Source organism: Leucoraja erinacea, chromosome 12 (genome assembly GCF_028641065.1).
Source record: "Leucoraja erinacea ecotype New England chromosome 12, Leri_hhj_1, whole genome shotgun sequence".
Lineage (NCBI taxonomy): Eukaryota > Metazoa > Chordata > Chondrichthyes > Rajiformes > Rajidae > Leucoraja > Leucoraja erinaceus.
In genome coordinates, this window is record NC_073388.1 from 5,812,999 (window position 1) to 5,837,273 (window position 24,275).

A 24,275-nucleotide genomic window follows, 5' to 3' on the forward strand; every position below is an offset into this window, starting at 1 on the left:
CTGTAAGGCAGCAACTCTACCACTGCGCCACCGTGCCGTCCATGTTAGTGTATATCACCTGGCCAATATTAGGTACCAGCAGCGTGCATATAGGCGTTTCTGAATTGGGCGTGTCGTGAATGGTATCGAATTTCTCTTTTCAAGTGATTAATGAATTGTCTAAAATTGCCGATAATATTGATTGTGCTTGATTTGTCAAAGTGTTGACATTGATAATCCATCAAATCTTGTATTCAATTAGTTCATGCCCTTCCTGATCACAATCTGTTTGACGGTAAGTGCAGCAAGGAACCGCAGATGCTGGATTACACCGAAGATAGACACAAAATGCTGGGGTAACTCTGCGGGACAAGAGAGCGATGTTTCGGGTCGACACCCTTCTTCAGACTCGAGAAGAATTTAGACTGAAGAAGGGTGTCGACCCGAAACATCACCCAATCCTTCTCTCCAGAGATGCTGCCTGTCCCGCTGAGTTACTCCAGCTTTTTGTGTCTATCTTCGTGTTTGATGGTCATTTGGGTGAACGGTACCACCAACCCTTGTCCTTGCTAAGTCAGTAGTTCACCATAAATGATCTGTAGTTGTTGTAGATCTCGTGAACATCTACATGTAGAGTGAATGTATCTCACTGATCTTCATTTGCCAGATTGCAACCATGGCAATGTACTGCCTTTTCTCGGGAGAAAATATGCTACATCTCCACTCTTTTACCATTAGTTTTATTGTGGAGATGCAGCGTGGAAACAGGCCCTTCGGCCCACTGAGTCCGTGCTGACCAGGGACCACCCCATGCACTAGCACTATCCTGCACGCACTACAAACAATTTACACTTTTACCGAAGCCAATTAACCTACAAACCTGTACGTCTTTGGAGTGTGGGAGGAAACCCGGAGCACCTGGAGAAAACCCACACAGTCACTTGAATAGTGTGCAAACTCGGTGCAGGCAGCAGCACCTGTAGTAAGGATTGAACCTGGGTCTCTGGCACTGTAAGGCAGCAACTCTACCACTGTGCCCCCCTAAAGCCCTCTGAAGACACATCTGCATAAGGTTGGCAAGAAACACTATGCTATAGGCATATCTCAGAGATTTGATTTTGAGTTTGGTTTATTGTCACGTGTACCGAGGGACAGTGAAAAGCTTTTGTTGCGTGCTAACCAGTCAGCGGAAAGGCGATACAGGATTACAACCGAGCCGTGCACAGTCTTCCCGCTGACTGGTTAGCACGCAGCAAAAGCTTTTCACTGTACCTCGGTACACGTGACAATATACTAAACTCAAAATCAAACTAAAAACATCTCTGAGATGCCTCTGCACTATTTATTGTTTCTTGTTGACAAAACGTTTCGGTAGATTGGACAAAGTTTTATTAAAAATATTTTTTTTAATTACAATTAAAAATAATGTTGAGGGTATTAAAAATAATGTTGAGGATTTAAATCTATAATATAGATTAGCCAGCACAGGACACATGCGTGAAACATACCGAATAGTGAAATACCTGGATAGAGTGGAGAGGGATGTTTCCACTCGTGGGAGAGTCTTGGATCAGAGGTCGTAGCCTCAGAATTAAAGGATGTTCCTTTACGAAGGAGATGAGGTGGAATTTCGGATAAGGGAAGCGGCCGTTCCAGGTGTCCCATGCCGCTGAGAGGATTCTCCCGACACCAGAGCCCCATCATCCAGCGAGAGGGGCCTGGAACATCAGGCCTCCGTAAAGGCGACTGTGGAGGCCTCAATAGGCCTGACTATGGGTGGACATGGGGATGGGGACTGGGCTTTGTGCCTTCCCTCATAATGGGAACCATTGTAGGGGGATGTTTCTATGTTTAAATTTCTTTATTATTGTTCTGTTGTATTCTTTTTTGCGTGCTGCAATGGCAATCCGCATTTCACTACACCAATCGGTGCATGTGACTAATAAAGAACCTTTGAATTTCATTAGTTAGAGGGCGGTGAATCTGTGGAATTCATCGCCACAGAAGGCTGTGGAGGCCAAGTCAGTGGATATTTTTTTAAGGCAGAGATAGATAGATTATTGATTAGTACGGGTGTCAGGGGTTACGGGGAGAAGGCAGGAGAATTGGGGTTGAGAGAGAAGATAGATCAGCCACAATTGAATGGCGGAGGAGACATGATTCACCGAATGGCCTCATTCTGCTCTTAAACCCTTATGAACTTTCAAGCATAATTTGAAGGGGAGACTAGAACGAAGGGCTTCAAATTCATAGCTGGGGAACTGTACTGAGTTTTGTTGGGAGAAAATATGTTATATCTACACTCGTTCTAAAATACTGTGCACGGTTATACAAGGCAAAGCTTTTATCCCCTTGCATATATCCTTGTTATTGCTCATAAGTTATGCATCGTTTGTCGACAGTGCTGTTACCACCACACATATTAAAGCCGATTGCTTTGAATAATGAACAATAAATGCTAGAAATCTGGAGTATATGGGTCACTAATTGGCTCCGCAATGCGGCCCTAGTTGTTTGCTCAAAACGAGGAGGCCTGGCTGAAACTTTGTGCCTTCCACCACAGTGTACAATGCTGTGGTGGATGTTTGTGTTAAATCTTATTGCGTATTGCGTGTTTTAAGTGTATCGCTGCTGGCAAATTCATTTCACTGCACCTTCGGGTGCATGTGACCAGTAAAATTGACATTGACTTTGACTTTGAAAATCCACTGCAGCCATTTTGGCCTGAGATAATTGAGAATTTACTAATTTATCATAGATGTGGATCTGCAGGGTGTTGTGTATCATAGAGTGAAAATGGACAATTTACGCTAAGGCTGTTCATTTGTTGAATCACGTTTGTAGTAAATCACGTTAGAAAGGACGACGGCTTTTCTATGGACATGCAGCATGGCTCACAAGGAACAGCAGATGCTGGTTTATAGCAAAGATAGACACAAACTGGAGTAACTCAGCGGGTCAGGCAACATCCATGGAGAAAAAAGATGGGCGATGTTTTCGGATCAGGACCCGAAACGTCACCCATCCATTTTCTCCAGAGATGCTGCTTGACCCTTTAGCCCACTGAGTCTATGCCGACCATCGATCGTCTGTTCATACTAGATCGATGTTATCCCAGTTTCTCATTCACTCCTTACGCACACTAGGGCCAATTTGCAGAGGGACAATTAACCTGCAAACCGGCAAGTCTTCGGGATGTGGGAGGATACTGTAGCGCCTGAAGAAAGCCCACGCAAGTCATGGGGAAACTCCGTACAGACAGCACGCGTGCAAACTCCTTACAGACAGCACGCGTGCAAACTCCTTACAGACAGCACACGTGCAAACTCCGTACAGACAGCACGCGTGCAAACTCCGTACAGACAGCCCCCGTACAAACTCCGTACAGACAGCACCCGTAGTCAGGATCGAACCGGGGTCTCTGGGGCTGTGAGGCAGCGACTCTACCGCTGCGCCACCATGAGGTCCTGCTTCCTCACACTAAATTAGTAGGATGTGTCGTATACACGTTGCCAACCAGTTCTTCCTTTCCCAGCAGAATTACTAAGACATCCTGACAGCTTTCAGTGTGAAAAACAATGCGAAAAAGCTGCATAAATGCATTTATATTGCTGATCCATTGAACAGGGAGTCATAATCCTTCTTCGGAAATATTCAAATCATACAATAGCAGAGATTATAATGAACAGAGCAAGTATTGTGGGATTCGAGCCGCTAATTTTATATTCAACCAATTTGATGCATTTGATTTCTTAAAAATTCTAATTACTCCATTCGAGGTCCAGAGAGCATTTGTGCAAATCGCACAGCAGCAGGCTGGGAATTTGAATTCAATTAAAATAATTGGAAAGATTAGCTGCTGAGAAAGTTATTAGAGAGGACTTTTTGTCACAACCCAACTGTTTTGTTAACATCGTCAAGGAGAAGAGGAGGAATTTCTTTAGTCAGAGGGTGGTGAATCTGTGGAACTCATTGCTGCAGACGGCTGTGGAGGCCAAGTTAATGGATATTTTTAACGCGGAGATTGATGGATTCTTGATTAGTTCGGGTGTCGGAAGTTATGGGGAGCAGGCAGGAGAATGGGGTTAGGAGGCAAAGATAGATCAGCCATGATTGAATGGCGGAGTACACTTGAGGGGCCAAATGGTCTAATTTTACACATAAAAAAAATTCAAAGAAGGAAAATTATCACCTTAACTCACGCATTCTGAGCGTTTGCCCGGATTAGGTGGCTTTCATTAGACCTAAAGCGTGAACTAGACTTTGAAAATGCTGCCAAATCTGGCATCCCTTCGAGCCATCACCACCATTAAATATGATCATGGCTGATCATCCAGAATCTGTACCCCATTCCTGCTTTCTCCCCATATCCCTTGATTCTGTAAGCCCTAAGAGCTATATCTAACTCTCTCTTGAAAACATCCAGTGAAATTGGCCATCACTGCCTTCTGTGGCAGAGAATTCCCACAGAGATTCTCAACCCTCTGGGTGATAAGGTTTTTCCTCATCTCAGTCCTAAATGGCCTACCCTTTATTCTTAAACTGTGACCCCTGGTTCTGGACTCCTCCAACATCGGGAACATTTTTCCTGCATCTAGCCTGTCCAATCCCTTAAGAATGTTATTTGTTGCTGTATGATCCTCCCACATTCCAAAAACACATAGGTCTGTAGGTTAATTGGCTTCTGTAAATTGCCCCTAGGGTGTAGGGAGTGGATGAGAAAGTGGTATAACATAGAACTAGTGTTAGATTGTTAAGGGTTTGGACATGCTAGAAGCAGGAAATGTGTTCCCTATGATGGGGGAGTCCAGAACCTGGGGCCACGGATTAAGAATAAGGAGTAAGCCATTTAGAACGGAGACGAGGAAACACTTTTTCTCACAGAGAGTGGGGAGTCTGTGGAATTCCCTGCCTCAGAGGGCGGTGGAGGCAGGTTCTCTGGATGCTTTCAAGAGAGAGCTAGATAGGGCTCTTAAAAATAGCGGAGTCAGGGGAGAAGGCAGGAATGGGGTACTGACTGGGGATGATCAGCCATGATCACATTGAATGGTGGTGCTGGCTCGAAGGGCCGAATGGCCTACTCCTGCGCCTATTGTCTATTGCCTATTGCAAACGGGTCATCGATGGTCACCATGGACTCTGTGGGCTGAAGGGCCTGTACCATGCTGTGTCTCTAAACTAAGCTGAACATTTATTGTCCACTGCCTTTGTTAATTTGGTTTGGCAAGAGATTGCAACATTGGGGGTGTAGCCCAGTATGTTACACAAACTATTTCTTCCCCCCCCCCGCCCACCATTGTCCCCATCTACACTTCACGCTGCCTCGGGAAAGCAGCCAACATTATCCAGGACCATTTTCACCCCGGTCACTCCCTCTTCTCCCCTGTTCCGTCGGTCAGATGACACAAACGCTTGAAATTACGTAACACTTCTTCCCCGCTGTCATCAAACTACTGAACGGTCCTGACATGACCTGAATGAATGAATAAGTTTATTGGCCAAGTATTCACATACAAGGAATTTCCCTTGTTGCTCTGCCCGCAAGTGACAATATGTCCTAGGAGGTCCTATGAGGTTGCTAGAACTCTCCTTCATGCTCGAGGGAAGTTCGCTAGGTCGAAGAAAAATTTTCAACATGTTGAAAGATTTTCCACGAGTAAAAATTGGTCGGCACGGTTCTTTTTGACTCGTAGTGCAGTGGAGTGGGGTCTCTATTTAGTTACAGGCAGTCGAGGGCAGCCCTAGGCAATCTCCTTCGCTGACCGGGCATTTTAATGGCTCAATTGAGTTTTCAGTACCAGGAAAAACCTACCGGTAGGTAAAATGCCCGTTAAACTTTAATATACTTCTTAAATGTGTCCCCATTCCTTCTCCCCCCGCTTCTCTCCACCCCCCCCCCCCCCCTCTCTCTCCCCTTCTCTCCCCCCCCCCCCTCTCCCCCCCCCCCCTCTCCCCTCCTCTGCCCCCCCCTTCCCCCCCCTCCCCCCCCCTCCCCCCCCTTCTCTCTTCTCCCCCCCCCTTCTCTTCTCTCCCCCCCTTCTCTCTTCTCTCTCCCCCCCCCCCTTCTCTCTCTCCCCCTTCTTCTCTCCCCCCCCCTCTCTCCCCTTCTCTCTCTCCCCCCCCCCTCTCTTCCCCCTTCTCTCTCCCTCCCCCTTTCCCCTCCCTTTCTCTCTGCCCCCTTCTCTCTTCTCTCCCCCCTTCTTCTCTCTCCCCCCTTCTCTCTCCCCCCCTTCTCCCCCCTCCCCCCTTCTCTCCCCCCCCCCCCCCCCCCGCGTGTTTGTGCGTGTCTGTGGACTGTGTGTGTGTGTGTGTGTGTGTTACCTGTGTGTGTGTGTGTGTGTGTGTGACAGCGCGCCCCCGTGTGTGCGTGCCCCACCGTGTGCGTGTGTGTGCGTGCGCGCGGTCGGTTGATCCAGCTCGCGGTTTCAATGCGGATGGTCGATCCACCTTGAGACTTTCCAGGCGAGTGCCCTCGAGCTTGAAGGTCGAAGACGCTCATCTGAACTCGTGGATTAGGTTCCCCAAGTGGGACAGCCCCTTAACATTATTATCATTTGTTTGTTCTTTACTTGTACACGTGTGTGTGTACCGTGCCCGACGTAATGTTTGGGACAAAGACCCATCATTTATTTATTTGACTCTGTACTCCATAATTTGAGAATAGTAATAGAAAAATAGTAATAGAAAAAAATCACATGTGGTTCAAGTGCACTTAGTCAGATTTTAATAAAGGCCATTTTTATACATTTTGGTTTCACCATGGTGCCCTGAAATTGGGGGGACTATGTATACACACAGCTGTAATTTCTACATGCTGAAACCAAAATGTATAAAAATGCCCTTTAATAAAATCTGACAACGTGCACTTTAACCACATGTGATTTTTTTTCTATTACAAATCTCAAATTGTCGAGTACAGAGGCAAATATATAAATGATGGGTCTTTGTCCCAAACTTTATGTAGGGCTTATGTGTGTATGTATATATGATTTGACTGCATAGCATGCAAGCGTAACCTTTCACCGCATGTCGGTACATGCGGCAATATTAAACCAATCCCAATATCAAGTTGATGTATTTCACAGCCAAATCCTATCAAGGCTAATAAATCAGCTAAAATCCTATAGCTATATCTACAAGATTACTTTTGAAGGGGGGTGGGGAAGGGGGACGGAGGGAGGGTGGGGGGGGGGGGGGGATGGGTGATTAATATATTGCTAATTGATTTGCTCAGCACAATAAAGGGCCTGATGTGAATTACTTTCATGGCACGGTGGAGCAGCGGTAGAGTTGCTGCCTCACAGCACTAGAGACGCGGGTTCGATCCCGACCACGGGTGCTGTCTGTTCATAGTTCATACGTTCTCCCCGTGACCTCCATGGGTTTCTCCAGGAGCTCCGGTTTCCTCACATATTCCAAAGACGTAGGCTTTGGTGCAATTGAAAATTGTCCTCAGTGTGTGCAGGATAGTGTTAGTGTGCTGGTCGGCACCAACTCGGTGGGCCGAAGGGCCTGTTTCCGCGCTGCATCTCTCAACTAACCAAAAGTAAAGAAATCTTGTGAAAAAATTCTCTGGCATCTTAAACTCACAATGGACAATTGCCAACCAGGGCTATAGGGCATGTTAGCTTGTATCTCCAAACTAAACTAAAAGTGATTAGTTTTAGTGTATTCACTATCGTTCCAATTTAATTGACTGAAATTGGAACCCGACCTTCCCGTTTTCCATAAAATGAAACAAAAAGCACAACATTTGGGAAAATAATTTTGGGCATATGTGACGGACGGCCAATAAACCGATAGGCCTTATACCTCGTGTGTGGGAAATGGATGGGAAAGTGGGATAACATACAACTAGTGCGAATGGGTGATCGATGGCTGGCACGGACTTGACGGGCCGAAGGGCCTGTTTCCGCGCTGTATCTCTGAGGTCTAACGTCCAGTGTGTGGGGAGTGGATGAGAAAGTTGGATAACATGGAGCGACTATGAACGGGCGATCAAACGTGGGTTAGAGGTCGGTGATGGGGCCCTGGTATGTCTCGAACAAGGATTGTTCGACGTACCCTATAAAGAGGCAGGCGTAGCTGGGGCCCATGCGCGTGCCCATAACTACTCCTTGTATTTGTAGGAAATGGGAGGAGTCAAACGAAAAGTTATTAAGGGTAAGGACCAGCTCCGCTAGGCGGAGGAGAGTATTTGTAGACGGGGATTGGTTGGTTCTCTCGGGAATCTTCAACACACTCTGACTAAAAAAAACCGCTGCTAATGATGATTCCTGCAAGCAGTCCAAATGTGATTCCTTTTAAAGGCCAAGCTGTTTCCTGAGATAAGGTTGACTCTGGCAACTAAATTAAATTATTGAGGTCCAAATTATGGTGAATCCCACCGGGCCAGGCTGACACCTACCTCATCGCTCCAGGGCGGCACGGTGGCGCAGCGGTAGAGTTGCTGCCTCACAGCACCAGAGACCCGGTTCGATCCTGACCACGGGTGCTGGTTGTACAAGCATTGTTAAGGGCTTGGACACACCAGAGGCAGGAAACATGTTCCCGATGTTGGGGGAGTCCAGAACCAGGGGCCACACAGTTTATGAATAAGGAGTAAGCCATTTAGAACGGAGACAAGGAAACACTTTTTCTCATAGAGAGTGGTGAGTGTGGAATTCTCTGCCTCAGAGGGCGGTGGAGGCAGGTTCTCTGGATGCTTTCAAGAGAGAGCTAGATAGGGCTCTTAAAAATAGCGGAGTCAAGGGATATGGGGAGAAGGCAGGAACGGGATACTGAGTGTGGATGATCAGCCATGATCACATTGAATGGCGATGCTGGCTCGAAGGGCCAAATGGCCTACTCTTGCATTATTGTCTATTGTATATTGTACAGAGTTTGTACGTTCTCCACGTGAGCTTCGTGGGTTTTCTCAAAGATCTTCGGTTTCCTACCACACTCCAAAGACGTACAAGTTTTGTAGGTGATTTGGTTTGGTATAAATGTAAAATTGTCCCTAGTGTGTGTGGGATAGTGTTAGTGTTAGTGTTAGTGTTAGTGTTAGTGTTAGTGTTAGTGTTAGTGTTAGTGTGCGGGGATCGCTGGTCGGCGCGGACCAAAGAGCGTGTTTCCGCGCTGTATCTCTAAACTAAACAATGTTGCCAGGAATATATGAATTACATGCCTCCTTGGACCAAGATCGGACTTCTCAAAGACATTCACATTGCAAGAGACGCCTGGAGTGTGGCGTCTGTCCGTGAGATTTGTGAAGAGGATCTTATTTAGCTTAGGCTTTAGTAGTTGCAGCATGGAAACAGGCCCTTCGGCCCGCCAAGTCCATGCCAACTAGCAATGGCACTATCCTACACACTAGGGACAGTTGACAATTTACCGAAGCCAATTAAACTACAACCCTGCATGTCTTTGGATTGCGGGAGGAAACCGGAGCACCCGGTGAAAACTTACGTGGTCACAGGGTGAACGTGCAAACTCCGTACAGACAGCACCCGTGGTCAGGATGGAACCCGAGTCTCTGGCACTGTGAGGCAGCAACTCTACCGCTGCACCACTGTCCCAGTTTAATTTAAAGCATGCAATCAGACCCATCGACTCACTGAGTCCACGCTGATCTCCAGTCTCACTAGTTCTACATTATCCCATTTTCTCATCCACTGCCGACACATGAGGAGCATTATTTTACGGAGGCCAGTTAGCCTAGAAGCCCGCACATCTTTGGGATATGGGTGGAAACCAGAGCGCCTGGAGAAAACCCACAGGAGGAACGTGGAAACTCCACACAGACAGCACCCGGGGTCAGGATCGTGCTTAGGTCTCAGACGCTGTGAGGCAGAGGCTCGACCAGCTGCACCACTGGATAACATGTTACTGTATCTGTGGACACAGGGCAATAAATAAGGAGGATCCGGCGTGCTTGGGGGGTGGGGCTGCAGTGTGGGGGGGGGGGGGGGGGGGGGGGGTTTTAGAGGGATGGCGGAGAGAACAAAAGAGAAACCACCACGGGGTGGGGGGGGGAAGAACTTAGGAAGACCCAGCATGGGATACTTTGTTACATTGTCGGCGCCCTTTAAGTAGTGACGCTTTGCATACCTTGCATTCATTCATTCATTCATTCATTCATTCATTCATTCATTCATTCATTCATTCATTCAATCATTGGTTCATTCAATCATTAATTCATTCATTCGTTCATACATTCATTCATTCATTCATTCATACATTCATTCATTCAATCATCATTCATTCAATCATACATTCAAATCATTCATTCATTCATTCGTCTGTTAATTAATTAATTGATCGATTGGATAATTCGTTCATCTAACCAAACCAAATCCTGTTTCCGGAGATGCTCAAAAATATAGCCCCAACTTTGGTGCTTGCTGTTTCAATTTATGGATATCGGGTCCGCTGGGGTCCAATTTCATTCCCAATTAAATCTGAAATTATCAGCAGGACATGTTGGTGATGTACCACAAGAATAGACCATTCCCAATTGCTTTCCCATCAGACGTTTAACATTTATAGGTGAAGTAGACCCCCCTTCCAGTTCCCACACCAAGTACATCCATGTATTTCTAGATGATCAGCCATGATCACGGTGAATGGCGGTGCTGGTTCGTAGGGCCGAATGGCCTACTCCTGCACCTATTGTCTATTCTGGTTCGATCCTGACCACGGGCGCTGTCTGTTCGGAGTTTGTACGTTCTCCCCGTGACCATGTGGGTTTTCTCCGGGATCTTCGGTTTCCTCCCACACTCCAAAGACGTACAGGTTTGTAGGTTAATTGGCTTGGTGTAAATATAAAATTGTCCCTAGTGTGTGTAGGGCAGCGTTAGTGTGCGGGGATCACTGGTCGGTGCGGACTCGGTGGGTCGAAAGCCAGTTTCCGCGCTGTATCTCTAAACTAAACTAAAGCTAAAACAAGAACAAGCGTTCCCCTGTTCCATTCTTTCAGCCCTTGCGCTCAACTGAATATCCTTTGGTATTTCCATCATTCCAATATTTTCCATGTTCTGCTTTCGTACCAAGTGGGCTCAGTTTTTTTTAGCTTTCCTTATCTAAGTCCCACCACATAAAGCATAACAAAACATTATGCAGAACAAAACATACGCAGACCAAAAGAAGTCTAGATATGCCAGTAACTGTTGCTTTTAGAACATAGAACATACGTGTCTGAAAGAACTGCAGATGCTGGTTTAAGCCAAAGGTGGACACAAAGTGCTGGAGTAACTCAGCGGGTGAGGCAGAGAAGGAATGGGCGACGTCTCGGGTCGAGACCCTTCCTTCTCTCCAGAGATGCTGCCTCACCCGCTGAGTTACTCCAGCAATTTGTGGTCCCCCATAGAACAGCACAGCACAGGAACAGAAATACCATGCCATACTCCAAATGCGACCTAACCAACGTCCTATAGAGCTGCAACAAGACTTCCAGGCTCATATATTCAATGCCCCCACTAATGAAGGCAAGCATACCATACGGCTTCCTAACCACCCTATCTACTTGCTCTGCCACCTTCAGTGAGCTATGGCTGTGGACTCCAAGATCCCTTTGCATGCCAATGGCATTAAGGCACTTGCCAAGGGCCTCTTGTATATAGAAACATAGAAACATAGAAAATAGGTGCAGGAGTAGGCCATTCTGCCCTTCGAGCCTGCACCGCCATTCAATATGATCATGGCTGATCATCCAACCCAGTATCCTGTACCTGCCTTCTCTCCATACCCCTTGATCCCTTTAGCCACAAGGGCCACATCTAACTTCCTCTTAAATATAGCCAATGAACTGTGGCCTCAACTACCTTCTGTGGCAGAGAGTTCCACAGATTCACCACTCTCTGTGTGAAAAATGTTTTTTCTTCATCTCGATCCTAAAAGATTTCCCCCTTATCCTTAAACTGTGACCCCTTGTTCTGGACTTCCCCAACATCGGGAACAATCTTCCTGCATCTAGCCTGTCCAACCCCTTAAGAATTTTGTAAGTTTCTATAAGATCCCCCCTCAATCTTCTAAATTCTAGAGAGTATAAACCGAGTCTATCCAGTCTTTCTTAATATGAAAGTCCTGACATCCCAGGGATCAGTCTGGTGAACCTTCTCTGTACTTCCTCTAAGGCAAGAATGTCTTTCCTCAGATTAGGAGACCAAAACTGTACGCAATACTCCAGGTGTGGTCTCACCAAGACCCTGTACAACTGCAGTAGAACCTCCCTGCTCCTATATGGACTCAGTGGGCTGCTCTGTGCCTACTGTACTTACAGGGGTGATTGTGCTTATGTTCGGCGATAAGCCTTGCGGATCTGTATGCAAAAAATGTATTTCACTGTACCTGGGTGTATGGACAAGCTGCTGGAGGAGGTAGTTGGGGCAGGGACTATCCTGATATTTATGAAACAGTTAGACAGGTACATGGATAGGACTGGTCTAGAAGGATATGGACCCAACGCGGGCTTAATGTAGCTGGGACATGTTGGCAAGTTGGGGCAAAGGGCCTGTTTCCACACTGTATCACTCTATGACTCTATGGTACACATGATGATAAATAAACCATTGACCATTAACTACTGACCATTGATCATTAATAGTTGCCAATGAACCTTTAACCATTGATCATTAATCATTGAACCATTGGCCATTGACCATTGACCATGTCGTATCTCCGTCCGTACTGCGGCCTAACATCGTGGAGCTTGCGGTCCCTTTGTTAGGGATCTGCTTCGGGAGCTCCAGCTGCAGTAGCTTCGAACGTCCCAAATTGCGGGAGCCATCGATCTCCCCGTTGCGGGGGGCTCTGAACTCCGATCGCCGACAGCGGGGGGCTTCGATCGCCGACTGCGGATGTTTAGATCATCCCGACCGCGGGAGAAAAGGAGGAGGGTAAAGGTTATTCGCCTTCCGTCGCAGTGAGGTCACCGAAAGCAAGATGGATGCTGCCTGCGCTGGTGGGGATTCGGAGGGATTGCCGTGAGTCCGGTGGTCTCGGTGTTGCAGGGCCGTCGCACCACGGAAGCGTCCTGGAGTCTCGTGCGAGTGTGGGCGGCTTTACGACTGTTTGGACAGACAGAGACTGCGGAGAGAGTGACAGCGGTCGGTGCAACACTGGTTACATCACGGTGAAGGAGCGTGTGTGTGTGTGGCCCGGACATTGAACTGATAGCTGTGGGTCTCCGCTTATGCTGTGTGCCCTAGGGATTCTCACATGTTGCTGTGGTGGCTGCTTATGTTTAATCTTTACGTAGTTTTGTATCTTGTTGTTTTTTTTGGTATGACTGTATGGTAAATCAAATTTCACTGTAGCACAGTACACATGATAATAAAGGACCATTGGACTATTGAGCATTGACCAGTGATTATTATACATTGACCAATGACCATTGCCCAATGACCATTGACCATTGCCCATTGACCATTGACCATTGACCAATGACCAATGACCATAACCATTGACCAATGACCATTGACCATTGACCAATGACCATTGACCATTGCCCAATGACCATTGACCATTGCCCAATGACCATTGACCATTGCCCATTGACCATTGACCAATGACCATTGCCCATTGACCATTGCCCATTGACCATTGACCATTGCCCATTGACCAATGACCATTGACCATTGACCAATGACCATTGACCATTGCCCAATGACCATTGACCATTGCCCAATGACCATTGACCATTGCCCAATGACCATTGACCATTGCCCAATGACCATTGACCATTGCCCATTGACCATGACCATTGACCATTGACCAATGACCATTGCCCATTGACCATTAACCATTGACCAATGACCATTGCCCATTGACAATTGACCAATGACCATTGCCCATTGACCATTGACCAATGACCAATGACCATAACCATTGACCATTGCCCATTGCCCATTGACCATTGACCAATGACCAATGACCATAACCATTGACCATTGCCCATTGACCATTGACCAATGACCAATGACCATAACCATTGACCATTGCCCGATGACCATAACCATTGACCAATGACCATTGCTCATTGACCATTGACCATAGCCATTGACCAATGACCATTGACCATTGACCAATGACCATAACCATTGACCAATGATCATTGCCCATTGACCAATGACCAATGACCATTGACCAATGATCATTGACCATTGACCAATGACCATAACCATTGACCAATGACCATTGACCATTGACCATTGACCAATGATCAATGACCAATGACCATTGGCCAATGACCATTGCCCATTGACCATTGACCATTGACCATAACCATTGCCCATTGACCATTGACCAATGACCATAACCATTGACCATTGACCAATGACCAATGACCAATGACCATAAACCATTGACCATTGACCAATGACCATTGAGCAATGACCATTGACCAATGACCATTGCCCATTGACCATTGACCATTGCCCATTGACCATTGACCATTGACCGTTGACCATTGTAGGGTCTTGGCAAATATCAAGTGAATGAATTACCTGTTTCTCTCCACGTGGCTTCCTATGATGCAGCAGGAGTTCGACCGCCCCAACAACCTCCTTCCGTATTGCGTAGAGCAGGGCATCTCCCACATACACGCAGAAGCTTAGGAGCAGCTCCATGATCTCTAGGTTTTCATTCTCAATGGCGATGAGCAGCGCGCTACGTCCCAGCGGGTCGGTGCAGTTGATGTTGATGTTGAAGTAGATCTCGGCTTCCTCCAGACCCTGCTTCACACTGGCATAGTCGCCCTTCTCCACGGCGTTGAGGTAAGCCTTCTCCTCCAGTGACAGCTCAGTCTCCGCACGGACAATCTGCAGCGGGATGCGGTCTATGTACGGGGAATAGTTGGCTTTTTTGTAGTACAGCTGGGCCATTGTTCATTGCTCCACATGGATCCTGTGTTTAAAATGAGACACAGAGATAGTGAGAGAGGGAGAGAATTGCAGAAGTTTAGCTTTACGACCACAACTAATTCAAAATCCACTCTTTGTGGCAATTGAAAGCAACTTTCGTTGAAAGAGCAGAGCCTGCTGATTTACTGTAAAGGAGATATACACAAAATGCTGGAGTAGCACAGAGGGACAGAATCTGGATAGAAGGAATTGCATCTCACCAGAGATGCTGCCTGCCCTGCCGAGTTACTCCAACATTTCATGTCTATCCTCGGTGTAAAGCAGCATCTGGAGAGAAGGAACGGGTGAAATTTGGGATCGAGACCCTTCCTTAGACCAGGTATATGAAGTCCATGGAGAGGAGAGAAGATTGAGGGGGGATTTTATAGAAACTTACAAAATTCTTAAGGGGTTGGACAGGCTAGATGCAGGAAGATTGTTCCTGATGTTGGGGGAGTCCAGAACTAGGGGTCACAGTTTAAGGATTATAGGGAAGTATTTTAGGACCGAGATGAGAAAATCATTTTTTACACAGAGAGTGGTGAATCTGTGGAATTCTCTGCCACAGAAGGTAGTTGAGGCCAGTTCATTGGCTATATTTAAGAGGGAGTTAGATGTGGCCCTTGTGGCTAAAGGGATCATGTGGTATGGAGAGGAGGCAGGGATGGGATACTGAGTTGGATGATCAGCCATGATCATATCGAATGGCAGTGCAGGCTCGAAGGGCCGAATGGCCTACTCCTGCACCTATTTTCTATGTTGCTATGTTTCAATGAGATAGATGTCCACTGAATGGTGCATGTTTGAATTAATCTTGCCGGGTCAACGTTAACTCAAGCGCATCTGGCAGGAGCTCTGACATTTTAGTGACCAGTTACACATCAAGCTCGGAGATTTGTAAATTTCTGTATCACCTTAAATCAGCTGTAACTGAAATGTTGTTTCTTCAAGCAAAGGGAGGTTTTAATTATTGATTTTGCAGAGTTGTAACCGAGCACAGACAAAACAAAGCAGCCAGACATCTTGACAGATGAAAGAATGCAACAGTAATTCTGTCGTCTCGACGGCAAAGAGGAAAGGGAAACTATGGCTCAAAGCTCCAGACACAGGGGTGTACCTAGAATCTATTATAATGTTTTATTTTTCACACAGAGAGTGGTGAATCTCTGGAACTCTCTGCCACAGAAGGTAGTTGAGGCCAGTTCATTGGCTATATTTAAGAGTTAGATGTGGCCCTTGTGGCTAAAGGGATCAGGGGGTATGGAGTGAAGGCAGGTACAGGATACTGAGTTGGATGATCAGCCATGATCACATTGAATGGCGGTGCTGGCTGAAAGGGCCGAATGGCCTACTCCTGCACCTATTTTCTATGCTTCTATGTTTCTATTTAATTTTTAAAATATTTTTATTTTTTATTTTTAATTGTCTACTGTATATCATGTTGTTCTCCTGTATATTTTGTTGTTACCTAGTGTATATCGTCTTGTTACTTGCAAGCAAAGCACCAAGGCAAATTCCTTGTATGTATTGTACACACACTTGGCTAATAAAATGTATTCAATTCAATTCTATTCAATTCAACACATGTCTCTTCCCAATGGATTGGCATTGACAGGGATTTTATTCCTTGGAGCGCAAGAGGATGAGGGATGATCTTATAAAGATGTACAAAACCATGAGAGGAATAGATCAGATATTCGCACAGAGTCTTTTGCCAAGAGTCACAGAGTAACTTTCCCTCACCAGCCAACATGTCCCATCGACACTAGTCCCACCTGCCTGTGTTTGGTCCATATCCCTTTAAACCTGTCCTATCCATGCACCTGTCTAACTGTTTCAATGAGGTCCCTCCTCATTCTTCTAAACTCCAGCGCGTACAGGCCCAGTGCCGACAAACGCTCATCATCATACGCTAACCCAATCATCCCTGGGATCATTCTCGTAAACCTCCTCTGGACCCTTTCCACAGCCAGCACATCCTTCCTCAGATATGGTGGCCAAAATTGTTCACTATATTCCAAATGTGGCCTGACCAATATCTTATAGAGCCGCAATATTACATCTCTGTTTTGGTATACAACCCCCTCTCGAAATAAATGCCAGCATCGCGTTTCCTTTCTTTATCTTTCTACTATCTTACACTCTTATACTTAGTATTATTGTGCTTGGTTTTCTCCTTAAAGTCCTCGTCTAGCTCTTTCTAATTGCATCTGTAACCTTCACTTTAACTACTCCCTGCGGCAGCAAGATGAACATTTTCACTACTCTTTGGCAAAGACGTTTCTCCTGAATCGAATGAATGAATTGAATACTTTATTGTCACATGTGACAAGTCACAGTGTGAAACTCTTTGCATGCAAGTGCAAGGTATGCAAATAGTGGCCACGTAAAGGGCACTGAAAAAGTTACAAAGCACAGCTGCGTCAGGTCCACCTTTGTTCTCCCCCACCCCCCCTCCCCCAACCCCCCCCCCCCCCCCCCCCCCCGCCACAGGGCAGTCCCCCCCCCAGTCCCCCCCACACCTGGTCATCCTTTGTTCCTTCACAATTTTCCCAAATGGATTTAAAGAAATTAAAGATATGGAAAAGTACAAAGAGCATGTAAGGTGTGAAAAGGACAGATCAAAGCAAAACACACTAGTCCTTTATCCCTGGCAATCTAAGCATATTAATTATATAAAATATAGCATCTTGTCTGGAAATATTACAATTTGGTTTGGGAACTGCTCTGCCCAGGACAAGAAGGCTCTGCAGAGAGTAGTGCGTTCGGCCGAACGCACTATGGGAACTTCACTCACCCCCCTGCAGGAACTATACATCAGGAGGTGCAACTCCAGAGCCAACAAGATCATGGGAGACCCCTTCCACCCCAGCAACGGACTGTTCCAGCTGCTACGGTCAGGCAAACGCCTCCGTTGCCATGCTGTGAGAACGGAGAGGTTGAGAAGGAGTTTCTTCCCAGAGGCCACTCGGACTGTAAACTCCTATCTCACCAGGGACTAACTCTACTGAACCATTCAACTGTTTTTCTTTAAATTGCTGGGGGGTGTTTTACCTTTTTTCCTTCCGCCCACAATATTTAATATGTACAAGAATATGTGAGTCTGTTCCATTCTGTTTGTAGTTTGTTTGTTTGTTTGTTTTTTTTGCCCAAAGTTTGTGAACATCGCCACTTTTCATTTCACTGCACATCTCGTATGTGTATGTGACAAATAAACTTGGCTTGACTTGATTTAATACATCGATGAAGTTCCACAAGACATTCTTCCAATATAATCCAACTGTTAGATGAAGATTACATCATCATATCCACCTTATGATCTGTCATCAACAGATTATTCAGCGGCACGGTGGCGCAGCGGTAGAGTTGCTGCCTCACAGCGCCAGAGACCCAGGTTCGATGCTGACTACGGGTGCTGTCTGTACGGAGTTTGCACGTTCTCCCCGTGACCTGCGTGGGTTTTCTCCGAGATCTTCGGTTCCCTCCCACACTCCAAAGACGTACAGGTTTGTTGGTTAATTGGCTTGGTGTAAATGTAAAACATTGCCCCTAGCGTGTGCGTGTAGGATAGTGTTAGTGAGCGGGGATCGCTGGTCAGTTCGGACTCGGTGGGCCGAAGGGCCTGTTTCCACGCGGTATATCTACACTAAACTAAACCAAACAATTGCATTCACTTCACCTGATCCTGAGATTTCCAACACCTCACAATTACTCAGACGGAAAGCTGCCAGTAAAGGCTGGGACAAGAACAAAGCTGTGAAAAGAAAATTCGAGAGCACTTTTTATATAACCTCATGACTGACAGAATAAAAATCAACAACTCTGTGAAAGCTAAGGCTGCCTTTGATCTCAAAAGTCACACCAGTATGCTGAAGCACAAATGGAAAGTCCTGGAAGAACTCTTGCGCAATGAGAAGCAGAACTAATGTGGAAACAAAGAACTGCAGACGGATACAAAATGCTGGAGTAATTCAGTGGGACAGGCAGCGTTTCTGGATAGAAATACTGGGTGACGTTTCGTGTTGAGAACATTCTTCAGACCCGAAATGTCACCCATTCCTTCTCTCCAATGATGCTGCTTGTCCCACTGAGTTACTCCAATCCATTTTCGGTGTAAACCAGCATCTGCAGTCGCTTTCCTACGCAAGGAACTGCAGATGCTCGTTTATACAAAAGATAGACACAAAGTGCTGGAGTAACTCAGCAGGTCAGGCAGCATCACTGGAGAAAATGGATGGGTGACGTTTCGGGTTGGGGCCCTTCTTCAAGCTGAAGGTCTGATTGATAAGTCCTTGATTAGTAAAAGCCCTGTCCCACTGTACGAGTTAATTCCAAGAGCACTCCCGAGTTAAAAAAAAATCAAACTCGTGGTAAGCACGGAGAATGAACGTAGCGGGTACGTCGGAGCTCGGGGACGTCTCTTAGCCCTAACGGCAGGTACTCGGGAAGACTCTTTAACGGCAGGTAAGCACGGGATAGACTCGTGAAGATTTTTCGACATGATGAAAAATGTCTACGAGAGCCCCGAGTACCGACGAGCGGCCATTACCGTAAATCTCCTAGTTCGAATCAGGGGAAACTCGGGAGAACTCTTGGAATGAACTTGTACAGTGGGACAGGGCTTTAAGGTTTCAATGGAGAAGGCAGGAGAATGGGGTTGAGAGGCAAAAAATAGATCAGTCATGATTGAAGGGCAGAACAGACTTGATGGGCTGAATAGAAACATAGAAACATAGGTGCAGGAGTAGGCCATTCGGCCATTCGAGCCTGCACCGCCATTCAATATGATCATGGCTGATCATCCAACTCAGTATCCCATACCTGCCTTCTCTCCATACCCCCTGATCCCTTTAGCCACAAGGGCCACATCTAACTCCCTCTTAAATATAGTCAATGAACTGGCCTCAACTACCTTCTGTAGCAGAGAATTCCACAGATTCACCACTCTCTGTGTAAAAAATGATTTTCTCATCTAGGTCCTAAAATATTTCCCCCTTATCTTTAAACTGTGACCCCTAGTTCTGGACTCCCCCAACATCAGGAACAATCTTCCTGCATCTAGCCTGTCCAACCCTTTATGAAATTTTGTAAGTTTCTATAAGATGCCCCCTCAATCTTCTAAATTCTAACAACTTGATGGGCTGAATGGTCTAATTCAGCTTTTATGTCTTATGGTCATCTAATTTTTATCATGAAATACCTCCATTTGATACCATGGAAACCCAATCAATAGTTTAGTTTAATTTACTTTAGTTTAGAGTATCAGCGTGGCTACTTCAGTCCACAGAGTCCACGTCAACCATCGATCACCCGTGTGTCATCCCACTTATCTATCTTACATATTAGGGGTGTTTCATAGAAGCCAATTAACCTACAAACCTACACGTCTTTGGAACGTAGGAGGAAACCAGAGCTCCTGGAGGAAACCTAGGGAGAACGTACAAACTGCACATAGTTAGATAGCACCCGAGGTCAGGATCGAACTTGGGTCTCTGGCGCTGCTAGGCAAAACCCTACCGCTGCGCCACCGTGCCGCCTGTTTTTTGGCCAACTGGTGTGAAATTCTGTAGGTGACAAACGGGCCCTTTGTCACTTGAGCTGAAAGGGATAGTTTTCTAAAGTTTTTGTTGCAGAACTAGGCCATTCAGCCCATCGGCAGTCTACTCCGCCATTCAATCATGGCTGAGCTATCTATTTTTCCCTCTCAACCCCATTCTCCTGCCTTCTCCCCATAACCCCTGACACCCGTACTAATCGAGAATCTGTCAATCTCCACCTTAAAAACATCTATTGACTTGGCCCCCACAGCCTTCTGAGGTCGTTTTCAAATGCAATGTAAAAATTTATTTGACATATTTGCGTGTTCTGTTCAACATTCATAAATATTTTCATTATAATTGGATTTCTGCTGATTCTGTAGACAAAAGTTAACCAAACCACAGCCCACACATACATAGCAGTTGGTGGGAGATTCCATTGTTGGATCATCTGTGTTTCAAAGTGAAAAGAGGATGGGACAAATAATAGCAACAATCATAAGACAAATGTATTAAAATATAAAATAACATCAAAATATTTAGATTCGGGGGTAAAAAAAGAAAAACTATTTTATAAGCAATGCTTAATATGATAATCTATCTCTCCCCATTCTCCAGCCTTCTCCCAATAATCTCAGATGCTGAGATTATTGGGAGAAGGCTGGAGAATGGGGAGAGATAGATCAGCCATGATTGAATGGTGGAGTAGACTCAATGGGCCAAATGGCCTAATTTAATTCCTTACGACCTTATGAGGGGTGATCCTATGGACATGAACAAAATCATGAGGGCACTAGATAGGGTGGAGGCACAGAGTCTTTTACCCAGTGTTGGAGAATCATGAACCAGAGGACATCGCTTTAAGGAGAGGGGGGAAAGATTTAATAGGAACCTGAGTCATAGAGTCATAGATTAATACAGTATGGAAACAAGCCCTTCGGCCCAACTCGCCCACACCGGCCAACAATGACCCAGCTACCCTAGTCCCACTTGCCTGTGCTTGGTCCATATCCCTCCAAACCTGTCCTATCCATGTACCTGTCTAACTGTTTCATAAACAATGGCATAGTCCCAGCCTCAACTACCTCCCCTGGCAGCTTGTTCCATACACCCACCACCCTCTGTGTGAAAAAGTTACCCCTCGGATTCCTATTAAATCTTTTCCCCTTCACCTTGAACCTGTGCCCTCTGGTCCTCGATTCCCCTACTCTGGGCAAGAGACTCTATACATCTACCCGACCTATTCCTCTCATGATTTTGTAAACCTCTATAAGATCTCCCCTCATCCTTCTACGCTCCATGGAATAGAGACCCAGCCTACTCAACCTCTCCCTATAGCTCACACCCTCTAGTCCTGGCAACATCCTTGTAAATCTTTTCTGAACACTTTCAAGCTTGACAATATGTTTCCTATAACATGGTGCCCAGAATTGAACACAATATTTTAAATGCAGTCTCACCAACGTCTTGTACAACTGCAGCATGACCTCCCAACTTTTCATCAGAGGGTGGTGGGTGTACGGAACGAGCGGTCAGAGGAGGTAGTTGGAGCAGATAATAAAACAGCACTTAAAGCATTTGGACAGGTACATCGGTAGGAAGGTTTAGGGGGATATGGGCCAAACGCAGGCAGGTGGGACCAGTGTAGATGGGGCATCTTGTTCGGCATGGGCTAGTCGGGCCAAAGGGCCTGTTTCCGTGTCATATTACTCTATGACTCTAGTTATAGGGTCCCAAAGACCTTTGTTGGAATGAGATACCAGAGGAGGTAGTTGAGGCAGGTACTTTAACAGCATCTCGAAGTTGGAAAATATTGGAGGGATATGGACCAAACGCGGGCACGTGGGATTAAGCTTAGATGGGGCACCTTGGTTGGTATGGAGGAGATGAACATAGAAACATAGAAACATAGAAACATAGAAACATAGAAATAGAAATTAGGTGCAGGAGTAGGCCATTCGGCCCTTCGAGCCTGCACCGCCATTCAATATGATCATGGCTGATCATCCAACTCAGTATCCCGTACCTGCCTTCTCTCCATACCCCCTGATCCCTTTAGCCACAAGGGCCACATCTAACTCCCTCTTAAATATAGCCAATGAACTGGCCTCAACTACCCTCTGTGGCAGAGAGTTCCAGAGATTCACCACTCTCTGTGTGAAAAAAAGTTCTCCTCATCTCGGTTTTAAAGGATTGCCCCCTTATCCTTAAGCTGTGACCCCTTGTCCTGGACTTCCCCAACATCGGGAACAATCTTCCTGCATCTAGCCTGTCCAACCCCTTAAGAATTTTGTAAGTTTCTATAAGATCCCCTCTCAATCTCCTAAATTCTAGAGAGTATAAACCAAGTCTATCCAGTCTTTCTTCATAAGACAGTCCTGACATCCCAGGAATCAGTCTGGTGAACCTTCTCTGCACTCCCTCTATGGCAATAATGTCCTTCCTCAGATTTGGAGACCAAAACTGCACGCAATACTCCAGGTGTGGTCTCACCAAGACCCTGTACAACTGCAGTAGAACCTCCCTGCTCCTATACTCAAATCCTCTTGCTATGAAAGCCAACATACCATTCGCTTTCTTTACTGCCTGCTGCACCTGCATGCCTACCTTCAATGACTGGTGTACCATGACACCCAGGTCTCGCTGCATCTCTCCCTTTCCCAATCGGCCACCACTTAGATAATAATCTGCTTTCCCGTTTTTGCCACCAAAATGGAAGGCCTGCTTTGTGCTCTGTGACTTTGTCAGTCTCTATATCTGAGCCACCCTTTTAAAGCCACGCTCGACACGAGTTCGGCAAGCAGATGATTCCACGACCAAAATGACAGGAAAATGACAGGATGCACAGAGTCTGATTTGCATGCATTTACATGCATTTAACATCTTATTTGAATGTTATGCAAATGTTCCCTCCACACAAATGCGAAGATTGATCAAACACCTCTGAACCTCAAGCGGAAGGAACTGCAGGCTCTGGTTTAAAGCGAAGATAGATACAAAATGCTGGAGTAACTCAGCGGGACAGGCAGCATCTCTGGTGAGACGAAATGAGTGACTTTCGGGTCGAGGCCCTTCATCAGTCACGTCACTCATTCCTTCTCTCCAGAGATGCTGCCTGCCCCGCTGAGTTACTCCACCATTTTGTGTCTATACCCAAGTGGCCTTTACACCAGCAAAACCCATCCTATGATTTCAAAACAGTCACATTCTTTCAATGTAACATACACGTGGATATGTGCACTCAATATAATCGTTCTGTTTCACATAGAGCTGAAGGAAATTACTAACGGGTCCAAGATTTGGAGCCTGAAATGTAAGCTGAAAAAATGAATCAACAAGGTCGTAAATGATAGGAGCAGAATTAGATCATCCGGCCCTTCAAGTCCACTCCACCATTCAATCATGGCTGATCTATCTCTCCCTGTTAACACCATTCTCCTGCCTTGGGTGTCATGGTACACCAGTCATTGAAAGTAGGCATGGAGGTGCAGCAGGCAGTGAAGAAAACCAATGGTATGGTAGCATTCATAGCAAAAGGATTTGAGTATAGGAGTAGGGAGGTTCTACTGCAGTTGTACAGGGTCTTGGTGAGACCACACCTGGAGTATTGCGTACAGTTTTGGTCTCCTAATCTGAGGAAAGACATTCTTGCCTTAGAGGGAGTACAGAGAAGTTTCACCAGACTGATTCCTGGGATGTCAGGACTTTCATATGAAGAAAGACTGGGTAGACTCGGCTTGTACTCGCTAGAATTTAAAAGATTGAGGGGGGATCTTATAGAAACTTACAAAATTCTTAGGGGGTTGGACAGGCTAGATGCAGGAAGATTGTTCCCGATGTTGGGGAAGTCCATGACAAGGGGTCACAGTTTAAGGAT

General features: G+C 46.1%; 1 protein-coding gene across 1 annotated transcript in view; it reads right to left on the minus strand.

Annotated features, from left to right (window-relative positions):
- Positions 1-24,275, minus strand: part of LOC129702022 (short transient receptor potential channel 5-like) — an 81,581-nt gene that overhangs the window by 45,711 nt on the left and 11,595 nt on the right. Inside the window, exon 2 of the mRNA XM_055643518.1 lies at positions 14,466-14,865. Coding sequence (XP_055499493.1) covers positions 14,466-14,843 — 378 coding nt within the window. The 5' untranslated portion in view covers positions 14,844-14,865. The remainder of the gene's footprint in view (positions 1-14,465; positions 14,866-24,275) is intronic.